The sequence below is a fragment of the Bufo bufo genome, chromosome 1 (assembly GCF_905171765.1).
Source record: "Bufo bufo chromosome 1, aBufBuf1.1, whole genome shotgun sequence".
In the NCBI taxonomy this organism is placed as follows: Eukaryota; Metazoa; Chordata; class Amphibia; order Anura; family Bufonidae; genus Bufo; species Bufo bufo.
The window spans coordinates 771,578,896-771,594,216 of NC_053389.1; the positions used below are offsets into that span (position 1 = coordinate 771,578,896).

General features: G+C 42.3%; 1 protein-coding gene across 5 annotated transcripts in view; it reads left to right on the forward strand.

Moving 5' to 3' along the window:
• LOC120986307 (inositol polyphosphate-5-phosphatase A-like) overlaps positions 1-9,650 on the forward strand; it is an 88,180-nt gene extending 78,530 nt beyond the window's left edge. For all 5 annotated transcript variants that reach the window (XM_040414810.1, XM_040414813.1, XM_040414814.1 and 2 more), the window contains 10 exons: positions 1,912-1,964; positions 3,914-4,033; positions 4,123-4,201; positions 4,293-4,364; positions 6,467-6,541; positions 7,023-7,096; positions 7,199-7,310; positions 7,383-7,451; positions 7,532-7,588; positions 9,526-9,650. In XM_040414810.1, the coding sequence (XP_040270744.1) occupies positions 1,912-1,964; positions 3,914-4,033; positions 4,123-4,201; positions 4,293-4,364; positions 6,467-6,541; positions 7,023-7,096; positions 7,199-7,310; positions 7,383-7,451; positions 7,532-7,585 (708 nt within the window). In that variant the 3' untranslated portion in view covers positions 7,586-7,588; positions 9,526-9,650. The remainder of the gene's footprint in view (positions 1-1,911; positions 1,965-3,913; positions 4,034-4,122; positions 4,202-4,292; positions 4,365-6,466; positions 6,542-7,022; positions 7,097-7,198; positions 7,311-7,382; positions 7,452-7,531; positions 7,589-9,525) is intronic.
• The last annotated feature ends 5,671 nt before the right edge of the window (positions 9,651-15,321 follow it).

Here is a 15,321-nt window from a genome sequence, read left to right on the forward strand (position 1 = left end):
GCTGCGATATCACACACAACCTGTGGTCAGGAGTAGTGCAGTTTTGGAAGAAAGCTGCCATGTTTTTCTCATCCTGGACACACCCTTTATATTGCTATCGCATTTGGTTCCCAGTTCTGTGCCAATTTAATCTAAGTTAATTGATAAACAGTTTTTTATGGGGCGGCAGGCTTTCCCAAGGATGCTGGGCCAGCCCAATGGAGGATGAAGCTTGGTCTATGTGACTTTGCTCTATTAGTAAGCACTTATAATGGGATTGCACAACTGCTAAAAGACAAGGATGACTCAGCTTTACATGCATAGAGTTGAACTCTTAGTTGAACTTAAAGTTAATTAGCCAATTTTTACATTTTGGGTGGAAACTTTAGGAGAACTCCATAACCTCTATGGGAACAAAACCAAAGTGCCATAGGAGAATGGCAGCAGAGTAACCAGTGTGTGGTTATTCTATGTCCTAAAATATCAGAACCTGCTGCCAAAGACCCTAGTTATTGATATGGTCAAAGTTAGCTTAGGTACAACCAGACCACTGTCGACATCATTGGTTTAACCACGAGAAACAATTTGATATTTGTGATATTGTATACGATCAGAACAAGAACATTTTGAAGTACTTTAGTATTGACAAGGGGCAGAGATTCAGTTTATTGCCCAAGCTCTGCCTCAAAATACTCTAGCTAAGTCAAAGTGGCTTTGTTGACATTCCGAAGCACCCAGGGCAGATGCCTCAGCAATTTTTCCTTAGAAGGGTTCCCAATGATAGACTGTTGTCCCGCTGCTAGGACCCCCTTTGATCAACTGTAACCTGAACGCAAGTATTGAATTCCCCTGGAGCACCACCAGAGGAGAAATGAAGCAATGCATATTGTTCATAGATATCAATGTGCAGTGTCCTCCAAAAGATGCCCTTTGTAGATGGACACCAGAAGTTATGCCATGACTGATGTAAAAATGAGAATCAGACATAATATAGTACAAGACAGTCTCTTTCTACAAAGCTAGAACGAGCCCTGTACCTCACATGGACCACCCCATTAATTGCCCCAATTGTTCTGCTATATTCTCTTTAGGTTGGATGCTCAGGGGCGTATACTTTTTCAGAGGGTATGTCCTTTCTGCTACAGCTCTCTTCCTATCATGGCTCAGGGTGTCTGTTCTTTCTGCTTCAGCTCTCGCCCTGTGACTGTCACAGCTTCTAAAAGTAGATACAGCTGGTGGCAGTTGAAAGATGAAACTGAGCATGTGCGACCACCTCAGTGGGTGGACATGCATATTACTATACATATTAAACATATTAAACACCAGGGGGCACCCTTGGAATGAAGTAAAGAAAATATCTCACAACTGGGGAGTTTTTGTAACAGAAAATAAATGACAAAAGTAGCTAGTTATTCATGCTGAATAGATATGAGCGAAATAACTTCAAATTTATTCAAAAATCTCAAGCCCCACTGCTCAAGAGCCTCCACTTTGCCAGGGCCAGACATCTCCCCTGGCCCTATCAATTTCAGGTCTGCCATCTAAGCAGCAAAGATGCTGACTATGCATATGCCGCTACACTTGCTGGTGTACCTAGACGTGACCGGCGCATGCACAGTCAACGTCTGCTCTGTTCCAGCAGAGACTCTATGCTTGTGCCGCTACTTGGAGCAATGGTGCAGGCCCAAGATTGACAGGGCCAAGAAAGATGTCTGGCCCTTTCAATCAAGGGGAAGGGGCTGTCTCTTGAGCAGCAGGGGCCAGCTCCTCACCGCTCAAGGAGGCAGATTTTTGAACTAATTTAATTCGTATGAATCGATTCACTGATCCTTAATGGTGGCACAACCCCTTTAACTCATATAATTCTTTACTAGGGTACATGGGTTTTCTAAAGCAGACCACCTCTTTTATGATCTCCTGTTTTGTTCACAGTTTGCATGGACTCGCAAGGGATTCATGAAGACGAGATGGCTAGTAAATGACCGGTTAGTGAAACTCCTGACTTTGTGCTGATGACTAGGACACATGCTGGTGTAACACGTGCGGGTAATAGTAGCCAAGTCTTCCTCGGTCGAAAGCGCAGTGTGATTGTTCTGGAGTTTGACAATCACGATGATAAATTTGTTTGTATTTGACTCATATCTCCAATAATGAGCAACCTTTGATCCCAATACTCGGGTGATCTACTGCAGACCTGTTGCTTGCTGCAATGTACGCGCCTGTGCTTCCTCCTTTTAATCTTCAGTATAACCTGTGTGTGTATATATATATATAACAGGCTTGTCCACTTTGTATAATCCCTTCCCGCTAGAAGGGACCTGACCCCTGACCATACACCAGGAGCGGACTGGGAACTTAAAGTGGCCCTAGAAAAAAAATACTAAAAGTATTTAGCATGTTGTAGGGGGGTGAAAATTGACAGAAGACGGGGCAACACGCTAGTGCAAAATACAGTCCCAGCAGAACCAAATACTATAGTGCAGCATAATATATTTCCCCAAAAGCTGTCCTTCTGTTGTGGCCATCAATAGCTGCCATTTTCTGTCCTCCTCCAGTTGTCTCTGATCAAGATATGGAGCAGGGGGCTTAGGAGATGAGATACAGGCCACAGCAGATGAATTCAGAGGGCATAAATGGTCGCTGGTGGGGTACATGAGTTTCTGATTCTTACACCGTTAATTACCACTGAGAGCTCATTATCTACCTGACCAGCTGCAAAGAAGAGGTCGTAGGCGGCCCCTTGGGCATCGGTCCCACCGGGAGATTTCCCTGTAAGGTCTATGGCCAATCCGCCCATGCCATACACTAATCATCTGGTATCATGCTTTTAGAACCCCCAACAATCAGCTGTAATTTCTGGGGGAATCCAACAGCAAGTGTTTAATCTATCTGCAGCGCCTCCGCAGGGAAAATCAAGCATTACACAATTCTCCATTAAATCAATGAATCTTTGTAATGCAGGGCCCTCCAGAGCTCATAGTTAAGGGTCCTGATCAGTGAACCTCTTTTACAAAGTATGTGAAAATTTGTTTCCTAAACAAGACAAACCTTTTAAGTATTGGACTTTCCAGCCAACATTTCTTGAAAAGTTCAAAATCTCCAGTTGGTTTTAGTGGAGAGGGACCTCCCATGGGATCCCATCTTTTATGTAAGAACTGGGCCTGGTGCATCGAGCCTAGGAGAGGAGAGTAAGAGGATGAGAGTGGTGGTGATGGCAAGGGTAGGAGCAATAGGACTCACAGAGGCGGTCCTCATTCTAGTGCTCCCTGGGCTTTGCAGTATATGGAAGGGTGCACCCTTTCTTCCCCTTGGGACACACCCTGATTTTGGGGTCTTCTGTCTGGTGGTAGGTGGAGTGCTCTTGGTGTCTGTGTTTTTTTTGGGGTGCAAGGCAGGGATCCCTCGGGTTTGGCAGAAAAGAATGCCTCAGCAATGCAGGTGACAATCGATATGGTGAAATAGGGTAACTGTACTTTACTACACTCTACGCTCACTACAGCTCTCAGATCAGAGGGGCCGGGCCAGCCTACACCTAGTAGCTGAATCCAAGAATGGTACAACCTGTAGGTCACAAAATGCACAGTAAAGTCACAGAAACTCATTTTGCAGTGAACCACCGGGTCACTGCACAGGGACCTCACCATTATAAAAAATAGTAGAAGTCCTAATTGATAATCTCGTAATCTGACACTTGACACTGAATGGCATGCCACAAGTGTCAGTTTTGTAAAAACACACTAGAGGACCTATAGGTCAACCTGCCTTGCCCAACTCTCCATGAATTTCTTTGATACCGAGATCTCACTTCCAACCGATGCATTGTCCATTTTCTTTTAGTCTTTTATACCTAGAATTTTTTTTTCCAGATTTTTTTTAAATCTCAGTATTTATCACTGTTTGGACTCTTAACATGGATCCGCCTTCTGTATTTAAGGATGTTTGATCTGGTGAACCTTCACCTCTTTCATGATGCCTCAAACCTAGTGTCAAGTGACTGCTCCCCGTCTGTGTACAGCGCCAACCGTAGACGAGGCCTATTCCATGTGCTGACAAGGTACCAATCCATCCCACCAGTCCTCAGTTATTAAAGTCACACGTTACAAACCACTGCCATATATCCTAGGTTCTTGTTTGTGTTCCCAGGTTAAGAGATGACTGTAATGCCCCATTTTTCCTATTTGGAGATTTTAACTTCCGTTTGGACTTGAAAAGTTTCATTCAGGTCTGGAGATCATAAATCAAAATGTATACAGTTTTTATGGGATTATTGTATATTATGTACTGAGTGATTGAGATCAGTCCTCTATCCACAGGCTCAAGGCTGGTCCTCGAGTGACGCAGGAGGCACAGATGGACAGACTGCCGTGTATGAGCAGGACGGGGAGGTAGAATTATCTTATAGAGATTTCCCTCAACTTATGTTCCTCCATTCACTTCTTCTGCTCATCTAAATGCCCTATCTCTCTATCTATCTCATATCTATCTATCTATCTATCTATCTATCTATCTCATATCTATCTATCTATTATCTATCTATCTATCTATCTATCTAATCTATCTATTATCTATCTATCTATCTATCTATCTATCTATCTATCATCTATCTATCTATCTATCTATCTATCTATCTATCTATCTTATATCTATCTATAATCTATCTATCTATCTATTATCTATCTATCTATCTATTATCTATCTATCTATCTATCTCACATCTATCTATCTATCTATCTATCTATCTATCTATCTCATATCTATCTATCTAGAGAAAAAAGAAAATGTTATGGGCAGCACAGCAATATGTTAGTAAATGCGGAGTGCCAGCGGCTGAAGAGGCGATCCACCAAACAAAAAAATTATAATAAAATAAACTCCACGGCACTTCCAAAAGAAAAAAGTATTTGTTTAATCACCAGATAGCGACGTTTCAGTTCTCTCAATGGGACCTTTCTCAAGCAGTGACAAAGATACAAGTGCAAATATAAATACAACTTTATGATAATTGATAATCAAATACAATTAATGGATAAGTGAGAATATATATATATATTTTATTTCATCATTAAATGGTTATGGATGTTCGATATAATGTCCACATGCTGAATTTTCGGTGTGGGTCTGGTATGGAGCTCCGTTGTCTGTCTGCCCCATGCAACACAATTGTTGTATGTTGAGACGGATTGATATGCCATTTTGTATACAATGATTCTTTTATTACTCTTCTTATTTTAGTATTGGATCTGTGGTTTGACACAGCGGTGTTTGATGTCTGTTATACAGATACCGAGTGGCTGTGTCGACCCTCCAACATGGTTTGGATGCGGTGGAAGCTGCACCGGACCTTGTGGAAATCCAGGGTCATAATATTGATGTAGCATCTCACCCCTGTTGCCTCTATATTTTATACTATTATCATCTCTATCATTTTCTTCTTGAGATGGCAAGATATACATATCATTCCAATGTACAATCATTTTCAGCTAGTTGGTCGTATCGCTGCAAGCTTGCGGTTCACTGTGTTTTTCAGTGATCATGCGATCACAATGCTAGCGGGTCATTGCGCGTTCCAACTACGGTGTGGTCATGTGACCTGCCGCTGCAAAGTTTTGGTTGCGGAATGCGCGCCTCTTTTACAAACACCCCTTAGACATGCGCAGTCTGTAACTTGAGACTCTAAACACATGTGGACCGGATCCATGCTGGTCAGTGCTCCTCCTTATTCATTTATGTTTTTAATTCTACACCTGGGTAACCACAACTGTGTCATGTTTTTAATTATGATCAATTATGTATGTGTTATGGATATACATATACTATTATGATCTTCTTTCTCTTTTGATATATTTATTCATTATGGCACTTAGTGTTACCAGGTCATTTTTTGTGTCTAAATCATGTATGTATTTTCACATATTCATTAATTGTATTTGATGATCAATTATCATAAAGTTGTATTTATATTTGCACTTGTATTTTTGTCACTGCTTGAGAAAGGTCCCCTTGAGAGAACTGAAACGTCGCTATCTGGTGATTAAACAAATACTTTTTTCTTTTGGAAGTGCCGTGGAGTTTATTTTTATTATCTATCTATCTATCTTATATCTATTTATCTAATATCTATCTATCTAATATCTATCTATCTATCTATCTATCTATCTATCTATCTATCTATCTATCTCATATCTATCTATCTATCTAATATCTATCTATCTAATATCTATCTAATATCTATCTATCTATCTATCTATCTATCTCATATCTATCTATCTATCTATCTATCTATCTCATATCTATCTATCTATCTTATATCTATCTATCTATCTATCTATATCTATCTATCTATCTATCTATCTATCTAATATCTATCTATCTAATATCTATCTATCTATCTATCTATCTATCTATCTCATATCTATCTATCTATCTATCTATCTATCTATCTATCTATCCCCTCTTCTTTACACACGTACATGATTTTTCTCCCCAGGTTCAGCTTATAATAAAATGTAAATGGTTTGAACATCAAAACACAAAGGTATTTCAGGATGAAAATGTGCACATGGTGAGTAGTCTCCCGTACTCTGATATCATAAAGCTCGAATCATAGGATAGGCTCCATATTCTCCAGAGGCTGTTATTATTTTACACACCGGCCATGCCGTATCTTCTATATAATCTAATAGGTCATTTTGTGAATGATATCATAAGATCTACTTCCCAGTGACAAGTGGTCATCTCCAAAGACAACTCCATATGGGGTTGTCTTCTGTTGGACCCTTAGGCCCAAGGCCTAGTTCCACTGGAGGAACCTCTAGTTGGGCTAGTCTTACCCTGTACATTAGTGAGCCCACCATTTACAACTAATTTAAGCATTTTTTAAGCTAAGCCATTGTGTATTCTTTCTTCTTGGAGAGACTAAAGATAATTGTAAAATTTTCGTATGGATATGTTCAGTATTTCCAGAACCCTGCTTATAGATATGACCATATCACTCAATTGGCTTTTACATAAGATTAGCTTCATCTGGTTTCTATTGTTTCCAGCTGCTCAGATTTGACCATGAACCTATCCCTTTCTTGACTGAACTGACCGAGGTCCAGATCTCCTTTCCACCCACGTGAGAAAATTATCTTGAAAATGGCTAATTTTGAAATTGAACAGTTTTTTTTTGATTGTAAATGAAAATTTTTATATTTGTTTTTACTGCTTTTATTCCTAGGTACCCTTTTAGTGAAAATGTGACCAAACCTTCAGAGTTTATGGGTACGCGATGTCCGGCTTGGTGTGACCGGGTCTTCATGTCTCACACAGCCAGAGCCCTACTACAGAAGGTGAGTCCAGGTCACCCCTTGTATATGTCACTTCCCATCATCTCTTCCTCTCATTCAACTTGTCTTTCGCAGAGAACAGACGGAGACACCTGTGTACGGTATGGGAGTATTGGGGGAGACGTCTGTATGGGGGATCACAAGGTAAGATGGAGGAAATATTCTTACTTCCAAATCTATATTGACAGTTTCACCCTCTGATAGGTCCTTCTTCTTATATCTAGCCCGTGTTCCTCTACTTTGAGATGGAGACTAAAATCGACCAGGCGAAGAATTGACAGGTAAAGAGCTTGTTTCTCCTGGAGTTCTTCACATAGTTCCCAATAGTCCTAAACATTGTATGGATTGTGCCTACTTTTTAGGGTCAACCTTTATTTCTAATGTAACCTAGATAGGAATAGTAGACTAAGCTCTCTTTTAAAAGGTTGCCTGGTCTAGAACACCATGTAGACTACTAAAAGGACAAAAAATAACCTAGAGAAAGTAACCAGAAGTAGCTGATCATGGGGGCATCCAGCACTGGGACTCACCATGATCGTCTTACATATGACCCCTTTAAAGGGAATCTGTCACCAGCGACCTCCCTATCTAACTGTGTCCATAGACCCGTAGCTGTGGTTCACTTGATTAAACGCTGTTTTTCTTTTCTTGATCCGAGGCTCCATTCCTGAGATATGATACATTTTCTTAATATGTAAATTAGGCCTTTGGTGCAATGAGGGCGTCACCATTGCACTTGTTGCACCCAAGCTTTACTCCTTTCTGTGGTAACCTCCTCCCTCATTCTTTTCCAGTGTCTGGACGTGTCAATCAAAGCAGCCAAGGAAGGGCTGGTCACAGAAAGGGTGGGAGCTTGGGCGCAACACGAGCAACAGTGATGCACTTATTGCACCAAAGCCCTAATTTGCATATTAAGAAAAAGTGTCATAACTGGGGAACAGAGCCTCAGATCAACAAAAGAAAAACTGCATTTTAACCAGGTGAAGCACAGCTATGTGTCTATGCAAACAGCTGGATAGAGAGGTTGCTGGTGATAGATACCCTTTAAGTAATAGTAGGAAATCTAAAGGTATCCATACACTTTAGAGGAAACCCGGCCAAACGTGATCTAATGTGTATGGTGGCAACCCGGAAAAGAAGGATTGATTTGTTCCCATGGGAGATAAGCTCTTATACCCCTCTCCCCACTGAAATAAACATGCATGATCTGCCGATTGTGCACGTAAATGGGGGAGACTGGAAAAAAGCTGATGGCTGAGCGAATGTATGGCCCCCTTATGTATTTAATGTGTATGGCTCCCTTAAATGAGAGCAATTTCTTCTATATAGTACCAAGTGTTAAGGGACTTGTCAGCCTGACCCTAGTATCTGTATAATACTATGAGCAGAGCAAAAACTGAGCCCTAAATATTCCCTGACCATGATCAGCAATATCTCTTGACCACCTTCCGGGGCGTAGCTATAGGGGGTGCAGAGGTAGCAGCCACTACCGGGCCCAGGAGCCTAAGGGGGCCCAAAGACCCTTCTGCCATGTAAGAAGACACTGGTATTATAGAAAGTGCATGCTGGTCAAGTTACACCTATGAAGGGAAGGCATTAGGTCAAGAACTTGGCAAGGGGGAAGGGGGGTGCCATTTCAATTTTTGCCTCAGGCAGCACGAAGGCAATGTGCTCCCCTGCCCCTGGCCACAAAGCACTGAGGGAAGGGGGCCCAAGCTGAACTCTTGCACCAGGGTCCATGAGCCGTTAGCAACGCCCCTGATATATACATGTACACTTGGCTTGACTGAGCATGCATGTCTTCTGAATGGGGAAAGGGGATTAAACCGCTGCCAGACACCTCTGGTGGCAGCTTATCTCCCTGAGAACAAGAGGATTGGGCATGTTGAAGTCAACCCAAACCTACTATCCCCAGACATATGCCCTTGGAGAAGAGTTGGCGGCTCCGTACATGTATGTCCCCTAAAGTAGGATCAATTTGCAGGATAACAGGCCGAACTGGATGGACAAATGTTTTTATTCAGCCTTATAAACTATGTTACTTAGTAGATGCTATGTTACTATGTTACAATGCTTGCTAGCTTTACTTTTGCCTTTTAAAAGGATTAAAACATAATTTCCATCCCTACTGAACTACTATACGCCCAGTCTGACTCCATTTTGATGTAGTTTACCATGTATGCACCCCCATCACACTGCCATGCCTTTCCCTTTACAGGTCGACCACAGCCAGAACAATTCCAGGAGGTCTCCGACAGATCCTCGTCTGTAGATATGATGTCACTTACCATATTTAATATTATTTTATTTTAAATAAAACCTCTTAATCCTCTGTCACTGTAACCACAATGTGTGATTTATTCCTATACACCATATAGACAGCACTACACACTAGGGAGATCATAAGAACACAGTAAGAACTGCAGCTCTGGAGCACCAACTGCTGTTTCTTTAAATGAAATACTGCGAAGACTAACAGTGGGTAGGGAAGCGCTTAAAAAAGAAAAGTCAGCATATAGATACATTTTATCTTTTATCCTTAAAGGGAATGTATTATCAGAAAATGATCTATTGTTTAGATCAAGTTTTTACAGTATGTTAAAGGGGTTTTCTCATCTTTGGCATATCGCTAGGAAAAGCCCCCAAAAATGTTAGGTGTGGGTCCCGCACCTATACTTAAAATAGAGGCCCCAAACTCCTGGAGGGCGAACTGCGCATGCTAAGGAGGCTCGTCCCTGTCCCCACCTGCGGTGCGGGGACCAGGAGCGGTGCCGGGAGCGGGGTAAGTATATTACCTGTGAGGGGCCCGGCACATGGGGGGGATGTTTCAGAAATCGGATAACTCCTTTAAAGTGCCCTACATTCCATGGCGCTGTACATATGATATGCGGTGCACATACATAATACAGACAAGTGCACTAAGCATGAACAAGACGAGTTCCAGACTGGTACAGAAGGAGAGAGGGCCCCGCCCATGAGGGCTTACAGTCTACAAGATTATATGCCCCCATCCCTGCACAGATCACAGAGCATGCCCACAATGCTTTTCCATGGAAGTCAATCAGATACCTCCTGTCTAACAGGTTCCTCTGGTCCATGTGGCTGCTATAAAGCAAGGAACTCGCCTCACCGGTGAACACTCGCTGCTGACTGGAAGCTCAGGACCTGTGAGATGTCATCACGCTGGAAAGCAGGTCCTGTCCTGAGCTTCCAGTCAGCAGCGAGTGTTCACCGCAGCACAATCTAATCAGTGAGGTAAGTTTTTAGTTTTTTTTTGCACAAGCAGCGAAGGGGGCATTATTAATTTTAGGGGCCACTGATGGGTGCATTATTATTTCCCTGGACACTAATTGGGGCATTAATATTATTGGGGGCACTAATCAGGGTACTAATGGAGGCATTACTATAACTGGGGGCACTAATGGAGACATTATTAATTCTGGGGGACACTAATTGGGTCAATAATATTACTGGGGGGCACTATTAATTCTGTGGGTGCTAATGGGGGCATTATTAATTTTGGGGGCACTAATTGGGGGATTAATATTACTGAGGTTCACTAAAGGGGGCATTATTAATTCGGGGAGGCACTAATTGGGGCATTAATATTACTGAGGGGCACTAATGGGGGGAGTATTAATTAGGGGGGGCACTAATGGGGGCATTAGTAATTCTGGCAGGCACTAATGGGGGCATTACTATTACTGGGGGCACTAATGGAGGGCATTATCAATTCTGGGGGCACTAATGGAGGCATTAATATGACTGGGGGGCACTAATGGGGGCATTATTAATACTGGGAGCCACATTATGACATAACGACTTAACACCCAGTGTTAAGCCACACCCGCACAATCACACCCTCTTTGGGGTGTGGCTTAAGTTGCCCGGTATTTTTTGTTGGTAAAGGTGTCAACCCTATTAACAGCAGATCAGGCAAGATGGCTACCCTCATAATCAAGTACAGGAAATACAATAAAAACTGCATTGAGAAAGCGTCTGTGACGTTAAACGGCGGTAGGCCGACTGCTCTCCTGTATTTCCCTCGCACCCTTGCTGTATGTGCATGCTGGATTAAGTAAAAGAACATTTTTTTGGGGAGTGCCATGCTGTTATTTGTTCTGGACAATAAAAACTACCATCAGAAAATGAAACTGATTTATCAAAACTGGTGTAAAGGAAAACTGGCTTAGTCGTCCATAGCAACCAATCAGATTGATCCTTTCATTTCCCAAAGGACCTCTGAAAAAAGGACCTCTGAAAAATGAAAGGTGGAATCTGATTGGTTATTACTCCAGGTAATAGTCCAAGATCATGGTGATAGATTCCCTTTAAAGAGCTGATGGGTGTGAGCCCACCACCGGTCTGATACGATGACATCCTAAGGATAGGTCATCAATATCTGTAGGCTGGACAACCCCTTTAACTATACTTACCTGCAGTGGTCTATTTATAACAAGCCTTGCAACATGACAAGGGGAAACAGCCAAGCCAATGGACCTGATAGGGGGCCACTTCCAGACACTAGTGAGACAGTTCTCTTGTTCTGGGAGATATTTGCATATTTGAGACTTCTTTGCATATTATTTTCCCATGGGTCAATGTCACTAAGTCTTCATACACCACTGGTCTCTTTAATTTAAGGAGAGCCAGTACCTCCCATTTCTGGGAACATTCAACTTTTTTATTTACTCCATTGCATGTTTGGTGTCACTTGTTGGATGTCCATAGTGGTTGTCACTTCACACGGATGTAATAGGGGAATAGTGCGCTTGTACCCCAGTACAAATTCAGACCTGGGTAGGAGATGCCTCAACCTGAAGCTGCAAAGCATCATGGTTAAATACTTCATGACTGTAAAAAATGCATATGATGTTTTTTTTTTTTAATTGCTGCCTAATACACTAATTATACAGGGGTGTTATGTACTTGAGGTCCTGGGTGGTGAGCAAAGCATGGCAGGACCTCCTCACTTGGAAACTATTCCTCAGTATTTACTTATTATATGCGGCATATGTCATGTCAGTGCAGTAAAACAAGAAGAACGTCTATCTGAGGGTGCAGAAGTGTTGCAAAGGGCATAATTCATACAGTGACATTGAAAACGGAATGGTCCCGCTACTTTCCCGTGTTCTTCTCCATCACTGTCCCCAGCAAAATACTTTCCTTAGAAGTATCTTGTGGTCTACTGGGCCTCACGGGTGCCGACTAGATTTTTTTCTTTTTTCTGGACAACTTATCCCCAAATCGGGGACAGTTAATATTTTTTACGGACAAATTGGAAAACCATAATGAATGATAGAGATTATAAGTAATACATGTCTATAGCTCAATAAACAGATAAGATCACATCACCAGCATTTACTGTGAGCTGTAAAGTGATGATAATTGCCACCAAAATGATCTAGTCAAATAGCACCACCCTCAAAAAAATCACAGGAAAAAACTTACCTATTTTTACAGACTCTCTAGAAACTTCTGGACGGTTGACAGTATTCATTTAGACCATCTTACATTTCAGTGCTTGGTTGAGGACAGTCTGAGGGCATTGATCACACTGCGTCTGGCCCTGTGCCATTGTGCAGTTGACTGCTGCTCTTCTACGTCCAGCATACCGGGCTGCTCTATGAATATCGATGGAGATAGACGAGGATACACAGCCTGGAAGATTCTGTTAAGGGCTCATTTAGACGGCCGTATTCATTTCAATGGGACCCCAAAAGATGCGGACAGCACAATGCATGCTGTCCACATCCGTTGTTCTGTCCGGCTACGCCGCAAAAAAGCTAAAGCCCTATGTTTGTCAGTAAAACTCGGCTCCGTGGCCCCATTCAAGTCTATGGATCCGCAAAAAACGGAATGCATACGGAACACATTCCGTATGCATTCCGTTTTTTGGCGGACAGACTGAACTGTCCGCAAAAAAAAACGGATCCACATTTTTACGAATCGCAAAAAAACATACAGCTGTCTGAATGAGCCCTAACTCTCAGAACGTAACTTTAGCAGAATAAATATAAATCTCCCTCATGGTTTGCGGCTTTGATCAGTCTTGGCACCTTACATGAGTCCCCAGTTCAGGATCTTCCTCTAGTAGCTCAAGTAGAAATTGAATATGAAGACTGTCTCTCACTCTGGAGGACCCAAAATGTGTAATGCTTCATTTCTCCTGTGGTGGTGCTGCAGGGAAATGAAACACTTGCTGCAGGGTTCCCCACAGATTACAGCTGATTGCTGATGATCAGATCATCATCAAGAGATCTTTTCAGAGTGTCAAAAGTGGACAACTCCTTTAGGGCTCATGCACATGAATGTATTTTTGGTCCGCATTTTTTGTGGGTATGATGCGGACCCATTTACTTCAATGAGGCCAGAAAAGATGCGGACAGCACATGGAGTCCATTCCGTGCCGTCTGTAAAATTATAGTGTATGTCCTATTCTTGTCCACATTACGGAAAAGGGTAGCACTGTTCTATTAGGGGCCAGCAACTCCGTTCCGCTTTTTGAAGGGTCTGTACCTTAGAGAATGATGGCTCTGTAGCCAGGGAAAAAAGGAACCAGGGAATATAGTGTTCTCCATGTAGGCAAAGGAAAAGTAGTTCTAGAGTTAATGGACCTTGCAAACAGCTCCTCGTATCTCAGCAGAGCAAGTATGCATGCTGGGAGTTGTAGTTTCAGAACAGCTGGAGTGCCTACCCCTGGTCTAGACTGATGGATAGATCCTGAAACCTGTAGGAAACGTTACCTGTCGCCAGGAGAGTGCGTAGATATCCTTGTGTCTCCACACCTTTATCAATGCCAACCTCATTTAGATAAATGACCTCTCTCCTCTTACTCACTCCCTCCACTCCCAAGCACACCCTGAAGAGGTGCGCCTCACTGCCCCCATTACTTAAAGAGATAGTACAGGATTTAAAAAATATGCCTACTTTCTTCTAAAAACAGCGGTATTGCAGTTCTGCCCCATTCACTTTAAAGGAGCTAAGCAGCAGTACCAGACAAAACCTGTGGACAGGTGTGGCACTGTTTCTGGAAAAAAATCAGTCACTATTTTTTCTAATTCTGCACAACCCCTTTAACCCCTTAGATTTACAGACAGTACATTGACACATCTTGTAGACTTTTAATGAACATTGTGGATACACGTGTTGTTAACAGCAATCGTATTTGCTCCATACACCATCGGAGGTATGACAACGGCAAATTTTTCTTTAGCAGACGAATATATGTAGATTCCCTGACTAGAGGGATGGATATTACTATTCATAACTATAGAGAAGTCTCTGAAGGGGGCTCAGTCTTTAATATTAAAGGGGTAGAAAAACAGACTTCCAAAAATAGTGCTACACCTGTCCATAAGTTGTGTCTACTAGCGCAGTGTCTACTAGCTCCACTGAAGCGATTGAGGCTAAACTGCATTACCACTCACAACCTGTGGACAGTTGTGGCGCTGTTTTTGAAATAAGGAAGCCATGTTTATCTAAACCCTATATTACCCCTTTAAACATCAAGTCACTTTTTGAACTGGCCACCATATGAAGTGTTCCTTCAGAATGTCTTGCCTTGTAATGGGCTCCTCGGGTGAACCAGTCTTCAAGCAAGCTATATATTCTTTATGTGAACAGATAAATACCAGTTTCGGAGTGCAGCATATTCAAAGTCTGCATTCATGGTCAGTCTATCATGAGGACTCATTGGCCGCAATGCAGTAAGTCCAGGTGGCAGAGATTTTGAGGCTCTCAGGAAGCTGTAGGGCTTTTTGGAAATCTGGAGTTTCACTGAATCTTTGGCAAGCGGGTCACCAGTCACCATGGTGTAAACACCGGTTTCAATTAAATTTTTCCATATACCCATGTAGAATAAATGGCATAGTCTTTGACATTGGAACATAGTAATTGAATTTCCAGGTTGCTCCAGAACATGCGTGCCCCAGTATATTTTCTAGAACATGGTTGATACAGATATCTTTTGAGTTGTAAAGTTCTTCGAAGCCCCCGGGATGCCTTTGTCCTG